Here is a 16,068-nt window from a genome sequence, read left to right on the forward strand (position 1 = left end):
TGATATTTGGCAGCTACTATTGTCATTTTTATTAAAAGTGAGAGTAGCCCCAGGAAGACTGAAAGCCCTTCTTTATGCAGATGGGACCCAATCTGGGGATAGCGGATACCGGCTATATTGGTAAGAGGATCAGCAGGTTGTGTTGATGAGAAGCTGGGGTCTTTCCAGGGAGCACGGGAAAATTCTAGGGCAGTGGAGATTCCAAGCCAAAGCCGTGAGCGGCGCTGCCAGCCAGCACAGCTGCCACAGCACCAGGGACTGCGGCTGTGGATGAACTTGGGCAGGCCCAGCTTTGGCAAAGCCAGTCCTTCTCCTTCAGCAAGAACAGCAGGAAGCTGGCTGGGGGCAGGTCCTGACTCTAAGAGCTGCTTATGGAGAAAGAAGCAACCTCTGTTGAGCGCCCAACAGACACTGGCATTCATCCATTCATGCCTTTGATCCTATGAGGTGGGCACAAGCACTCCATTTAACGTTCGAGGAGCCTGAGGCTTAACTCACAGAGCCCCGGTGTCTCCATGAGACGGGGCCTGCCTCTCTGTTGGGCTGCAGTGCCAACACCCCCCGGGTGTGCTGTGTACACAAATGACCTGGGGACACTTTGATTAGATGCTCATTTCTGTATTTTTCCCAAAATGAAAAGTATACGAATTTTTAAGCCAACTACTTATTACAAGATATAATGTTCATTGTAGAACGTATGAAAAATACAGATCATCAAAATGAAAAAAAATCAAAATCTCTCATAGCCCCATCCTACAGAGATGACCACTGTCAATATTTCAGCATCTATTCTTCATACATGTGAGTTTATGTCCATGTATGTGTACATGTAGAAATTTACCAAAAAAGAGTCATATACACTCTATTAGAAAATCTGCTTTTCTTAACAATATATAGCAGTCATATTTCGCTGTCATTGACTATTCTTCAACAACAGCGCCTCTGCATTTGAACCCCCTGGTAAAGCTTAATAAATATTGAGGTCTGGGTTCTACCTTGAGTCAAGATTCCCCAAGTGGTTCCAATGTGTAGCCAAGCTTGAGAGCCACTGTGCTACAGCATCATTTTTCAATAGTGGTCTTGCAATCTATCTGCAGAAGGGATGCACTGTATTGATCAATCCCCTTTTTTTTTTGTGAGGAGATCAGCCCTGTGCTAACATCTGCCAATCCTCCTCTTTTTTTTGCTGAGGAAGACTGGCCTTGGGCTAACATCTGTGCCCATCTTCCTCTACTTTATATGGGACGCCGCCACAGCATGGCTTAACAAGCAGTGCGTCAGTGCGTGCCCGGCATCCGAACCAGAGAACCCCGGGCCGCCACAGCGGAGTGCGCGCACTTAACCACTTGCGCCACCGGGCCAGCCCTGTGATCAATCCCCTTTTCTTGGATGTGTAGGTTGGTTCCAATTTTTCATCATTAAAAACCAGGAGTTAGCTTTTTCTGTAAAGGGCCAGATAGTATACGTTCTAGCCTTTGTTGGCTATAAGGTCTCTGTTGCAACTATTTAACTCTGCCATTGTAGCACAAAAGCAGCCACAGACAAGGCATAAATGAATGAGTATGGCTATGTTCTGACAAAACTTTATTACAAAAAAAGGTGGTGGCCAAATTTAGCCTGTGGGCAATAGTTTCCTGACCGCTGTTATAAACAGTGCTGTAGTGAGCATCCTTGGAGAGCTGAACCTTCTAGTATGAAATGATCATTTTCTTGGGACAATGATTTTATATTGTTTATTTTTGGAAGTAAGACGCTTTTTCAAATGAAACTTTGACTAGAACTCATGTGAACAACATATAAGAGGGGAATTTTGTTACCTAAATATATTTATAAATTCAAATGTACATTTCATTTTTAGAAAGTCAGTTAGGAGTTGTAGATGATGGTTGCAGTTTTTGTTTGTTTGTTTTTTAATCAGCCTCAGCACCTGCAGCATTCAAATCAAAGTATTGCAGAACCAACAAAACATCTCTGTGGAATCCTCGTGTTCCATAAGAAACACAGTTTGAAAAACATTGCAATAAGATAAATTCCTGGAAGTGTAACTGCTGGAGCAAAGGGCCTGATCCCGCCCCCCCTTTTTTTTTTGCTGAGCAAGATTGGCCCTGGGCTAACATCCGTGCCCATCTTCCTCTACTTTATATGTGGGACACCACCACAGCATGGCTTGATAAGCGGTGCATAGGTCTGTGCCTGGGATCCGAACCCACAAACCCCAGGCTGCCAAAGTGGAGCGTGCGAAATTAACCACTATGCCACAGGGCCAGCCCCAACCAAAACCTTTTTAAAGCAGCTTATGTGTGCTGTCAAATGGCCCTGCAGAAAGGGAGAGAGAACAAAAGCACATTTCTAACATTCAAATGAGTGTGAACATCTTCCTGTTGTCCACTTGGCCTTGATGGGTGAATGTTCTGGACACCGGTTCCTAGAGTGATGTGAACTATTTCCTTCCCTGTCTCATCCCTTACAACAACTGCTGGAAGTTTCTCCAAGATTCTCACATTGCACATGTTCAATACAGCTTTCAGCAACATCAATAGCATGATCATTTTCTTCTGGATTCAAGAACTTTCGCAAAGCGACTCCCAGCATGATATCAGGTGAATTAGACAGGACTCTTTTGTGTAAGAGGTGGGTTAAGCCATAAAGAGGGATGTAGTGGTTTATGCTACCAGACTATGAGAGTTCAGAGTTCTAACGACTGGGACTTGATTTCTCTCGTACCTATTAAGCAGTTGCTCCCCAATCCCTTCTTCCCGCAGCCCCTGGCAACCACCAATCTGCCTTTTGTCTCTATGGATTTTCCTATTCTGGGTGTGGCATATAAATGGAATCACATGATACATGACCTTTTATATTTGACTTCTTGCTCTCAGCATACTGTTTTTGAGGTTCATCCATATAGTATGTTCAAGCATATTGAGGTTCAAGCATGTCCGAGTACTTGATTCCTTTTTATGAATAATATCCCATTGTATGGCTACACCACATGTTGCTTGTCCATTCATCTGTTGATGGACATGTGGGCTGTTTCCACCTTTTGGCTATTGTGAATCGTGCTATGAACCTGCGTGTACATGTATTTGTACCAGCTTTCAATTCTTTTAGGTATAATCCTGGGGGTGGAATTGCTCATCATTACCTTTTGCCTGGTCAGTTGCAGTAGCTTCCAAATGGGCCTGCATATGGTTGCAAGGGTGATCATTTTCCTCTCTTTTTCAAAAATATTATTTTTATTCTTATAGAAACTATGCATCATTGTCAATTTTTGAAAAATACAGAAAAGAGGTTTTTTTTTTTTAATCCAGGGGACTATAAATGCCTCCCTGATGACTTGGATAAAGACTCTAGTGTCCTTGTGCACGCCCACTTCTCTTCTGACACCCTTCCGCACTGCCTCCCCACCCCTGGGTCCCTGCGACTACAGCCATGGGCTCCTCCAGGCCTCTGAGCCGTCAGGCCTCTGAGCCGTAGCAGATGCTGTTCTCTCTGCGACCGCCCTTCCTGACCTTCTTGCCTGCATTCTCCCACTTACGTTTTCCACTTCAGCTCTCTTTGCCGCTGTTCCCCTAGGTTGTCACACATACCTGCAAGTAGGCGAGCTCACTGTGCCCTGGACAGTGGGAAAGGGAAGCTGAGCCATGCAGGGTGCTGTTGGGTTCCTCTGCTTGACCCTAAAGCTGCGTTGATCCAACCTCTCACGTCTCCGCCTCTCCTATATGCCCCACAGCGTCTGAGCTAAACGGAACCACCATCTTCCCCGAGCCTTGTCATTAGGGGTTGGCATTTGCTACATTCCCCTGTTGTGAGGACTGGCAGCGAGGCTGGTGCACACATGGGCAACCCAGAAGGATCTTTCACTTCCTTTTTCCTTCCTCCAGGCTTGTTCTTTCAACTTGAGAAGCCAGATGCTTTGGAGCTTAATTATACACTGCAGTTGGAAGCACAGAATGTCAGAGCTGAAAAGGAAGAACTTGATTATAAATAATAGCTACCAGCATTTATTGAACACTTACTCTGTGCCAGGAAATGTGCCAGGCCTGTTTCCAGGCATTACCTCATTTAACCTTCCCAACAATTCTAGGAGGCAGGTACCATCCTCACCCCTGTTCTGCAGGGAAGGAAACTGAGGCTTTGGGGAGATTACAGGGCGTTTCCCAAACTGTGCTGAGTGGTACATAGTGGCAAACAATATTAGTCGGTGTTAGTTAAATGCTGCATTCTGCATCCCCGCTGGGAAATTCACAATGCACACCAACACACTAAAGGCCCTGAGAAGTCCTGTAGCACAGAAACCTTTTAGGTCAGTGTCACTTCTGTTGAGCATGATTTGGGGACTGCAGATGTTAACCATGCTCCTCATTTTATAGATGGGGTAATGGAGGCCTGGCCAGTGCTTTAGATACAGACGACACACGGATTTCGGGCCCCATGCTCTCTGCACCCCACAGGAAACACAGAGCAGAGGAAGGCAGACTACGGCCCATCTGGCCCACTACCTGTTTTCGTAAATAAAGTTTTATTGAAGATGATCTATTCCAGCTCCCTTGATTTACAAATAAGCCAACTGAGGTCCAGAGAGGATGGCGGACTTGTCCAAGGTCACACAGCCAATTAGGGGCAGAGGCAAAAATAGAGGCCAAATCTCCAAAATCCAGGTATTCTCCAAAACACAAATCAGATAGGTGGCAGGAGATGGGGTGTGAAGCTCCATGATCCTTGTGACACGTGTCTCATTCTCCATTGCGTGGTACTTACCCAGGCACTGCCCCTTGTCTCCTGCTGCACAGACACCTCCGAGGCATTTCTCCTGCTGTTTTGGGTAAAGCCACCTTGGCCTGAACTGCCTGGGGGCCTCCTCAGCTCCACCTTGGGTGGGTGAACAGAGCAGGGGCCAACACTGAGGTCTCTTAGGGGGCAAAGGTTGAACAGGGCAATCCATGTTTATTTCAATTCTGTACCAGCTGCAGTAAAACGTTATTAACTTCCCTTCTGCCAATGTGAAGCGTGAGATCATTTGGACGGGAACCGACAGAAGGCAACCTTTGCCCACTCCAGGAAGAGCTTGCCAAACAAATGAATCGCGTCAACAGGATCCTAGGGGAGTTGTTTGAAACCACTTCAGAAAATAAATTATGTTCAAGGGCTCTTGGGCCTCCCTGAAGTATGTTGTCATACAATGCTCATCTATTTACATTTTTCATGTGTGTGTACAGTTGAATACGCAAATAAAATCATTCTTATCTTGTCATTAAAATGGCTCACGCATAGAGCACTTTTTAACCTCGTTTGAAATGTGAACAATTTAAAATAGCTGCAGATTTCAACATTTTAGTTCAGACAGGTCCATCTAGCAAGTGGTACTAATTAAAGAGGTTTTATTCATCTCTGAATCTAGGGGAGGGAGGCATCTTACTGACCCCAGATTGCCGAGGCATGCCGGAGAGCTAAACGTTCATCTAGAAACAGCTGCAGGGATGTAGGGCATAAATGGTGGCCTCTGGGTGGAGGCTCTTCCTGGGGCAGCCAGACTGCCCAGATGGCCTTTCTAGAGCTGGGAGATGCAGACTTGTCACCGAGGTGGAGGGTAAAAATAGTCCTGTGTGGGTGGCAGCTGGGCCCAGAGGCACCAGCTTCCTCTCCTCTGGAGTGGGAAGGCAGCCCAGTTGACCGGCACCGTCTTAGGGTCCTAAGACCCCTCCCACGCCCTGGGGGCTGGGGGTCTTTCACTAACAATGAAGCACCCCTCCCCCGCCACAAACAAAGTGCTGGAAAGAACTTGGGCTAGGGTATAAGGTAGCTAAGGGCTTAAATCCTGGCCATGCTGGTTCCCTGCTCTGCGACCTCAGGTAAGATTTTTCTCCTTTCTGAGCCTCCATTTGTTCGTCTGTCAAATGGGCCTAATGATTTCTATCAGGCTTGCTGTGAAGATTAAATAATGAGCTAGCTGACAGGTTTCACTCTGCGACTCCCTGTTCTATCCCGCTCCCTTCTACCAGTTGCTCACTTTCTAGCACATTCTTCAAGAGTGGCTCTGAGTCAAGTCAACTGCATGTCATGAGGACACTCAAGCAGCCCTGGGGAGGGCCTACACGGCCAGGAACTGAGGCCTTGAGACAACAGCTGTGCCAGGGAGTCCCCTTGGAAGCCAGTCCTCTACCCCCAGTCAGGGCATCTGAGGACTGTGGCCGAGGTGCGGCCTCCACCTTGACTGTATAACCTCACGTGATTTTCGCAGGGGGGATGCAGGATGCAGTGTTTAACAACAGGACTCTGTAGCAAATTTAGCAAACATTTATTATCTCACACAGTTTCTGAGGACCAGGAATCCGGAAGCAGCTTAGCTGGGTGCACCAATAAATAACAAATTCACTTACCTTTCAGGGTTATTATAAGAATTAAGAGCTAATGCACATCAAACAGCAACCAGACTTGCTGGGACCGGTGGCTCTAGAAAAGGCAGACAGAAGCAGCAGAAGAGGGGAGCACTGGACAGCAGCATCTGGCTGGGTCCAGACCAGGCAGGCCTGAACTCTGGGGAAGAGTCTGAATATACAAATAAACAGTGGCCAGACCATCTATAAAAGCAGAATTCTGACCCGCTACCTGCAGCAATGGCCCAGGAAGCCAAACCAGAACTCCTGTAGCAATCAGCCCCAAACGGCCAAGACTTGATCAATAACTGACAGCTTCCCTAATTTTGCCCCCACTTCCAACACAGGACGAACTGAGAAAGTTAAATATGCTCCTCTAACCGATCACATAGGATGCCCCACTTCTAGTTAGCCCACCTCCAGCTTTCCCCTACCAACAGCCTCCCATCAGGGCACACCCGAAGCCTTCCGTTTTCCCTCTATAAAGCCTTCCCACTCCTCTGCCTGCCTTTGAGTTTCTGCCAAACTCAAGTGATGGTGGCTGACTCCTTTGCTGTAGCAGGCTCTGAATTGTTCTCATTTTGGTGGTCTTTGTTTATTTCCACAAGCCTAAGTTCTTGCTCTCCCTTCCTGCTAGAAGGTCATAGACAACATTTTCCTCTCCCCCCAGGTACCCAGAGAAACCAGCTCAGGGATGTTGGAAGAGGGCGGGACAAGAATTATCAAGAGCATAGCTTTGGAACAGGACAGATCTGGGCTCAAATTCTGGCTCTGATGCTTAACTAGCTGTGTGGTCTTGAGTAAGTCAATTAACCACTCTGAGCCTCTGTTTCTTCATGTCCAGGGGACAATCCAGCGGAACCCCAGGGCTGGTGTAAGAATTCAGTGAGGTAAGATATTTAATGCACTGAGCACAGAGTAGGCAGTTAATAAAGGAAAGCCAACCATCAGTCTCCTCAAAGCCTCTTGCTGGAGGAGGCAGGTCCCTGTACCACATCTTTCTGTGCAGCAGACAGCCTGACCTCAGCTGGATGGAGTCAAGGGCATGGGCTCCACGTCCAGGGTATATCAAAGGTCAGGGGCTGGTCTCAGGAGAAGGATGGACGAAGGACATGACCAAGCACTCCTCCAAAGAAACCCAACAGGTTGGAAGTGGAGGACGAAATGTCCAGGCTGGACCCGTGTTGTCTCTCTCTTCTATCCTGGCTCTGAGGGGGGTCAGGGCAGGGAGACTCCTGCCCAGAAACCTCTGGGTGCCCTTGTGTCAAGATGCTTTCCCAGGAATGAGGAGGGGAACCGGTCTCTTTCCAATCTCTCCTATGTGTCTGTGTGTGTGTATTTATGTGTGTGAGTCAGTTTCTTCATCTTGAAAATGAGAATTTTAATAGCTTCTCAGGACACACACACACACACACACACACACACACGAATGAGTGTTCAGCTAATGGTGAGGAGGTGGCTTTGAGATGCTGGCATGCTGGGGATATCCTGAATCCCCTCACTCCAAATTGCCAAGCCCTTTCCATGCACTTTTCTCTCCCTCCACTTCCACCACCAGAATCCAAGCCACCAGCCGGAGTCCTTTGCCTGGACTATTGCAAAGACTCCTCAATGCTTTCCTTCCTTCCCCACAACAGTCAAAGAACGCAAATTAACACAAGGATGAGAAACCATCCCCCACCCCGTGAACTCAGGCAAAGATTTTTAAAACAGTCAATAATCAAGATTGAGGGCAATGCCCCCCATCCCCACAGGGCAGGAGTGTAAACTGGTACATCTGGAGAGCAGTTTGGAAGGATGTAAGTTTTTGATTCTGCAGGTCCATTTTTCAAAATATAATCTAACTTAAAAATTACAGTTTCTGCGCAAAGACTTTGTTACAAGGCTCTTTATGGTAATATTGTTTCTGATGCCAAAAGAAAAAAAAAAGGAAACTCAAATGTCCAAAAATAGAGACCTTGGTTAAGTAAATTGTAGTAGTCCATACTTTGAAATATTCCTTCACTAAAAATGCAGATCAGTAGTTCTCAAAGTGTGGTCCCGGAAAATCAGCATCCTCTGGGAATATGTTAGAAATGCACATTCTGTGGCCCCACCCCAGACCTATTGATTCAGAAACCCTGGGCTGGGCCCAAGAATCTGGGTTTCAACAAGTCCTCCAGGCAATTCAAAACCACCGTTGATGGATATTTACCACTACGAAAAGATACACCGTTAAATGACTAAGGGTTACAAAACAACATGTACAAGACTATGTATGAACACTGCATCCCTATTTGAGTATACGTATACAAAGAGAGAGACACAGCAAGGCCGGGAAGATTTTGTACCCAGGTGGTAACATCGACACTCTCTGGGTGGTAGGATTATGAGGTTTTAGTTAGCTGTTTTCATTTTGCTAATCCACACTTTCTAACTAGTTTACAATAACGTGTTTTTATAAAAAGGAATGGAGAAAAAAAGCAATAACATTTTTTAAATTAAATGAAAAATCAAATAGGGGCAGGGTGGAGGTGGGTGGGACAGAGGCAGAGAGCACTCCTCACCCCACAGCCTTCAGTGGGGTGGCGGCTGGGGAGCTGGGAGGATCGGGTTGGTGCGCGGCGGCTCCGGAGCCCAGGGCCGCGGCCCAGCGGAGAGGGGTGAAGGGGAAAGGGAAGGCAGCGCTGGGGTCACAGCGAGTCCTCTGATGTCTAGGAAGGCTTGCCAGGACTTAAATAAAGAGCAGAGAAGAGATTTAGAGCAGACTTCAGGAAGAATTTAACTGCTAAGAGCACCTAATGCCAGAATGGGCGCCTTGGAGAGATTTTCCAGCCTGGAACAGTGCGCGGCCGCCCGGAGGGGGTCGAGCTTCGCCAGCCCGAGGGCGATGCTTCCCGGATCTCCCGACCTTTTCCAGCCCTGGGACTCCCGGGAGCTGCGCTCGCGGCGGGATTCCCGCTCTCCAGAGACGGGGCGGGGCCTGGGTGGGGGAGAGGAGGAGGCAGGGGAGGAGGCGGGGCTGTTGCTAGGGGAGGGCCGGCGTGGCGGGCGAGGAGCGCAGCCCTAGACCGCGACGCGCGCACCGCTCTCCGGCTCCAGCTCGCGCGCAGCCTGTTGCTCGCTCCTCCGGGCCGCCGCTTCCCGCCCAGAGCCCAGGGACAGGCGGCCCGAGGGGGTGCCAGCGCGCGGGCAGCCTCCCGCCTTCCTCCTCTCCCGCGCACAAGTAGACCCGAGCGCCTCCGAGAGTGCGGGAACCGGCGAGCCTCCTCGTGCGCCCCGGACCGCGCGCCCAGGCCCCGGGCGCCGAGCGGCGATGAACGCGACCTTCCTGAACCACAGCGGCCTGGAGGCGGCGGGCGGCGGCGGCGGGGCCGCCCTGGGGAACCGCAGCCATGGGCTGGGCACGTGGCTGGGCTGCTGCCCGGGGGGCGCGCCCCTGACCTCCAGCGACGGGGTCCCAGCGGGGCTGGCGCCCGACGAGCGCAGCCTGTGGGTGTCGCGCGTGGCGCAGATCGCTGTGCTCTGCGTGCTGTCGCTCACCGTGGTCTTCGGCGTTTTCTTCCTGGGCTGCAACCTGCTCATCAAGTCCGAGAGCATGATCAACTTTCTGATGCAGGAGCGCCGGCCCTCCAGGGACGTGGGCGCCGCCATCCTGGGGCTGTACTGAGCGCGCCTCGGCCCGCCCTCGCCAGCGTGGCTGGAAGGAGACGGAGAAGGGAGAACAGGACCCTCGTGCCCCTCCCCGGGCTCTGCCGCCGCCTCCAGGCGGGCAGCGCGAGGGGCAGCGACGTGCCTCGGGGCGCCCGGGCCGGGACACTGCGGGACTCAGGCGGCGGCGCGGGAAGGGACTTCCACACCCGGCTCGGTCCTGTGTGCGCTTCAGCGTTGGGGGTGGGAGGGTAGAGGATGGGGTTCTTAACTGTTTTTCAAAAAGGAAGTTCGAGGCAGGGTGGGAGAGGCTGTGGGATGCAACTTGGGGCTGAGGTCACTGGCGTGGGAGTTTTGTGTGTAAGTAGGTGGGGTGATGTGGGGGCGAGTTACGAGCGGGGTGTGTGTTGGGGGGGGAGTTGTTGAGGAATCCGAGTCGCTGAGCTTGTTGGCCTGATTTTGCGTTTGAAAAGAAATCTTGTAATAAAACTGCAGCCATCGGGCTTCTGACAGCTTCCCACCCGCACCACTGTGGGTGTGTGTGTTGGGATGTGTGTTGGCGGGGGCGAGCGGGCAGTGTGTACTCTAGCCGCAAGCGCTTGAAGCCGGTCACCAGACGCCTGTTCGCAGGACTGGGGAGCCCTCGGGGCAGGTCGCGGGCTCCTGAGGCCGTAGCCTGGGAGGGGAAAAGGAATCATTTTCTACGCGGACAGCCACGGAGGCAGGTCCTGCAGGGCGGCCGGACAGCTGGTGAGATTGATTAAATCATTGGGAAATTTGAATCTATTTCATGAGATAGAAAAAAAAAAAAAAATCAGTGACTTGAGTCCCACGGGGAAAACAGCAAAATTAATACATCAGGACAGTGAACAAATAAAATTTAATTAGAGGAAGGAGGACGACTAGATCTAGTTAGAAATTTAATTATAGGGCCAAAAGCCCCATCTAAAGGCTTGTTTTGACCACGCCCCCCCCTTGTTGAGAGTAGACGAGTGGATTCCGAAGGTGCCCCCTTGCTGCATCCCAGAGTGGGGGGATGGAAGCTTGGGAGAGGGCTTTGTGGTGTGAAGGACCCAGGATGTTTAATTTGGAGGAAATGGCTTCCAAATGCAGCTGTGTTCAGGGAATTTGGAAGCTCCCGTTATGGGCTGCCCCCTGCTGCCCGGAACCCGGCACCTCTCTAGGTGCAGAATTTCTTTGAAGCGGTGTAAGCAGTAAGAGCCTCGGCATTCAGTGGCCAAGGGGGAGTGGGAGGCTCTGCTGTCTGCAAGTGTCTGGTCTCCGGGAAAGATGAAACTGGGAGGTGGGGGGACAGGAAGAGAGATAGCTGGGCTTTGTAGCAGATGTCTCTCCCCCTTACCCTAGTGCCAACCCCATTCAGGAACCTGGTGCTTGGAAGATTTGGGGGGGAGGGCTCTGATGGCTTTCTCCCCCTCTTCTCTCTTTTGCCTTGGGTGAAAGTGAAGGTGAATGAGAAGAAAGATGGCTGATGCCTCACTTGGCTTTGGGCAGAGAAGTGGGGGGAACAATATCTCATGTCTTCAGCACTAGTTCCATACAGGAGTGGGGGCAGTAGCTCCACAAAAGCATAGATGGTCACTGACTATGAAGGATCCAGAATCTTCTTAGCTCCTGAGCCCTCCTGTGTGGTCAGAATCATCATCATCAGGATGTGTCACCTCTCACCCCCCCCCCCCCCCCATCTCAGACCTGGGAGAGTTCATCCAGTTAATCAGGCCAGGTCAGGGAAGGCCAGAGGCCACAGACTACTTGTAAAGTGTCTGTGGAGAATGTCCTGTTGATGGTTTGCTGCGACTTGCAGGTAGCCCAGCCTGATCTGGGGAGAGCAGTCTTTAAGGATGTGGGAAACCTGGATATCTGGCTTCATGTAGCACAGGTGCCTGGAGCCTGGGCTGACCCAGTGGCCTGGAGAATGCAGCTCAGACAGCTGCAGGCGTTCATGTAAAACCCCAAATGACTGGAAAACCGGAGTTTCAGGAGGAACGCAGGCTTAGACACTGTTTTCTGGCTGACCAAGTTAGAGTGAACACTATGAGAACTTTCCTCTAATAGAATGGATCAGCTACTAATTGTGATGGGGCAAGAGGAGGGGATTCACGAGTTAAGTTTCCTGAATTTGCTGAAAAAGGAAAGCCTTAGTGGGGAAGTTTTGCAGGATTTTCTCCCTGTAAAAAAGAAAAAGGACAATGAAGATGTCTGTTTACTAACATGCATGTTTGTGCCCTTCTCCCATGACTAGTGCACCCACGTGTACAAGTATGCACACATGGGCACACTCATGGGCACTGTGCACGAGTGTACACTCACGCATGCAGGCACACGCAAGGTAGGCTCAAGCCGCAAGGAGGAAAACAGCAAGTGTGAGTGGGGTCCTGGGAAGGCGTGGAGGGTGCGATCACAGTTGTAGCCCATCTTAGTTCTCCCTGAAGCCCTGATGTCCTGCAGTGTGTTTACTGAGCTGCCTTACATAAACCGTGGGGGTGGGGTGGGAACACTGAGTTACATAAGGGCTGATGAGACATAGTGCTCCAGGGGAAAGGCGAGACTGGATCAGAATCCCGAGCCTGGGGCATCGGGTGGAGGATGGAGAAGGGGGCTGGTTCTCAAAAGCGCCGCTCACCCCCGACTGCGTGGCCAGCAGTGGACAGAGCGCTTCCTACAAGGTCTGCCCTGAATGCAGGGGCCAAATCTCTGAAGGTCCTGGGTTCGGAAGAGAAGACCTGGGACCCTGGTCTTTGAAGTCCTAGCTGCCCTGCTTTCTAGATCTGTGACTCTGGGGAAGTCACTCAACCTCTTTGTGCCTCAGTTTCCTCATCTATAAAAGGGAAGCAACGGAACCCATAGCTCCCATGAGATGATGTGTGTAAAGCAGTCAACACAATGCCTGACATGCAATAGACACTGAATAAAGATGATTATTGTTATTTTTGTTAATTGTATGAATTCTTTCCCAGCAAAATATATTTGGTTCTCTGAAATGGGTTCCCTGGACAGAAAAATAGTAATTCATATTTGCGAAGCATTTTGTAGTTTTCAAAGCACTTTCATAAGCAGGATGAAAAAAATGTATTGAGTGTCTAACATGCCAAGCCCTGAGGTCCCCCCTTCACGGGGAAGGTTTCCTGAGTACTCCCACATTACAGATGAGGAAACTGAGGCTCGAAGAGGTTGCCTGTGGTCACACAGCCAGGAAGGGGCAGAGCTGGGATTCAGCCCGGCCTGTATGACTCGTCTTCACTCTACGTGATCTGGTTTGCTCTCCCTAACAGCTTGGTGAGTCAGAGCAGACATTCTCCTACTTGCCTGTTTATAGGAGGTTCCGTTTAACAGGCTCGCCCAAGCCCATTCATTCGGCCCGTGTCTACTGAGGATCTGCTGTGAGCCAGGAACTGTGCCAGGCACCGGGGTGAGCGAGGAGATGGCAGAGCTAGAGTCTAGCCTGGCTTGCAGCCCCTTAAGCCCCGGGTACTTGCATTGCTCCTCAGGGCCGCTAGCCCTGGGTGGGGTAGCTGGTTCCTTGGGTCTCAGGAACCAGGTCAAACCCTCCACTTCCCTTCCTCTGAGTCAGGGATGGAATTTCTGGGGTCAGATGTGCCCTCACTAGCAAGACCTCCCCTGGAATGAAGGACAGTAGGGAGGGCTTACATCACACCATCCCCTACTTTCCTTCTTGTTTGTCTGATCCCAGTTCACACAGAGGCCCTAACTCAGCAGCAGACCAAGAGCAGCCCTGGGCGTCAGGGGAGGTTTCAGAGGGAAAGAAGGAAGTGTGAGAAGTGGTGGGCACAGACAAAAGTGGCTCACAGCCAGCATTTCTATTTTGGGGAAAAGGTATGTGTGCACACACATGTAGACACACACTCATTTTATACAAAGGACTTCAAAGAGATTTCTGAGCGGCATCCCTTGAGTGCCGCTCATGACCCTTTCTTGTCAATCAAGATCACCCAGGGATGTGGGATGTCCTGAACCCTGAACCCCAGCTCAGACCAGGCTGGGCAAGTGTCCAGGCATCTGAGATGGCAGCTGGGGGAGTGTCCTAAGGCAGCACATGCTTACCCTTGCAGCCAGAGGCCCCTAAACTCAGGAATCTGTGATAGGTACACTCCAGTTCACGGATAGAGAGAGTTTAATCCGTAGGGAACATTCTAGAATTTCCAGCAAAGAAAAAAACAACAGTTAGAAAACCAGCTTTTATAAGATTGTCTTCTGGTTGTGTGTGTGTGTGTGTGTGTGTGTGTGTGTGTGTGAGAGAGAGATGGAAGTCCCCCCATTTCTACCATCTTGGAGGAGCCAAAGACTACATCAGCAGGGATTGGTAGCTCTGGAAGCTAATACACAGAGCTATCCACACCCAGGCTGACCCAGGCTGACCCAGGCAGGCCAGCGGACACTTCCTGACACAGACACACCCTTGGACACCAGGGGCCTTGATTCCTCCTTTGCACTGACAAAGGTGCTACATTCCACAAACTGGATTACAACAATGGTAATAATAAAGTGCTTTTTTTTTTTTTTCATAGTCACTGTGCTACTCACTTTAAGGGCATTATCTAAATTCATCCTCATAACAACACTTTAAGGCAGATACTATCATTATCCCCACTTTATCTTATTACCGATGATGCATCTGAGGCCCAAAGAGGTTAGGTAATGGGCTCAAGGTCACACCTGCAGCTAAAGGGTGGCAGAGGTGACATGCAAACCCAGGTCTTATGAATGTGCCAGCCAGTGCCAGTATTTATTAGGCGTGCCATATATGACTCTCCTGTGCTAGCTACTGAGGAGGTTGCTAAGATGAAGGCAACTCTGCCCTCAAGATGCTGATAACATGACTACAGAAACAACCATCCACATGGGGGACTCAGTGGTGCCAGCCTCCGAGCCTCCACTGTTCTTTCCGGGTAGCCAGCAGCAGCCAGTGGGTACAGGGTTCTGGTGGGAGCCTGCAGGTCAGCTGTAAACCTGGGTTTCTCCTGGGGCTTGCTTTGCAGGGGAATGCCTGGGCAGAAAGCCCAGGACATGGGACCTGGATGTTGATGATGACACAGCCAGATGGGCAGAGGCCAACCTGTCACTGGTGGTCACGCTGCACAGACTGCTGGTTCTCTGCTGAGCTGGGCCAGGCTGGCAGATGTGGACTCCATCTTGTGCTCCAAAGGTGAAGTTCAGCAGGGGCTCCAGGGACCCTACGTGCAACTCTCACCTTCTTGTTGGGGTCCTTTCCTGTTCCGGGTCCTCCTTCCACCTTGGCCAAGAGCAGGGCCTTTTGCAGGGACATCTCCCCATTATAGCTGGACCAGAAAGCAAGAAAGAAGATAGAGGAGAAGAAGAGAAAAGGGAGGAGAAAAAGGAGGAGAATGAATGGAGAGGAGAGAGAAGGAAGAAGAGGATGGAGGAGAAACAAAGTAGCGGGCTGAGCAGGCAACTCCCCTTCCGTCCCAGCCCCAGGTTCCACCAACACACAGCTCCCACCAACCCTAGCCATCAATTTTTCAGATCTCGGTGTCTCTGCAGAAGAATAAAGAGGAGAAGTAGCAACACTGAGGGTGATTATGGTCTGGCTTTGAAGAAAAAGCAGTTACCTGCCCTGGGGTGCTTCCCCTCCTCCCTCACGTGGGCTGTGCCCTCTGCCCACCCCACCAGGCCCTGGGCTCTGCGCCTCTCTCTACATGCTAAAGCTTCACCCTCGGTGTGGGAAGGGAGAGGGAAGGGAAGAGGTGCACCATCATCTCTTCTGCTGAAACCAGCCAGCCTCCCTGCTCTGCTCCGAGTGGGCCCCACGGAGGGAAAAATGAGAATCTGTGCTCTGGTTAAAATCGAGGAGGGAAGTGGGATCAACTTGGGGTCTAATTTAGTCCTTTCCAGAAGGGCAGCCAGAATGGCCTCTCATGGCGATGGGGAGCTTTAGGCCATAAAAAAGCTCTGGGAACACGGGGAGCAAGAGGAGGAGAGAAAGATCTGGGGCAAGACAAGGGACCCAGAGAGGTGGAGGGCCACAGGGAGGCCCGTGCCGTGGGGGCCTCCTCCAGGACACGGCTCC

General features: G+C 50.6%; 1 protein-coding gene across 1 annotated transcript; it reads left to right on the forward strand.

Moving 5' to 3' along the window:
* Window positions 1–9,451: 9,451 nt before the first annotated feature.
* RPRML (reprimo like) lies at window positions 9,452–10,362 on the forward strand. The gene has a single exon (XM_014789426.2). It carries the CDS (start codon window positions 9,670–9,672, stop codon window positions 10,021–10,023), a length of 354 nt encoding a protein of 117 aa, XP_014644912.1. The 5' UTR covers window positions 9,452–9,669; the 3' UTR covers window positions 10,024–10,362.
* The last annotated feature ends 5,706 nt before the right edge of the window (window positions 10,363–16,068 follow it).

This window comes from Ceratotherium simum, chromosome 16 (genome assembly GCF_057802395.1).
Source record: "Ceratotherium simum simum isolate JZ-2026a chromosome 16, ASM5780239v1, whole genome shotgun sequence".
Classification (NCBI taxonomy): Eukaryota; Metazoa; Chordata; class Mammalia; order Perissodactyla; family Rhinocerotidae; genus Ceratotherium; species Ceratotherium simum.

What these genes read in the sequence shown, in the direction of transcription:
- RPRML (XM_014789426.2), top strand. Translation starts at nt 9,670, where the DNA reads ATGAACGCGACCTTCCTGAACCACAGCGGCCTGGAGGCGGCGGGCGGC.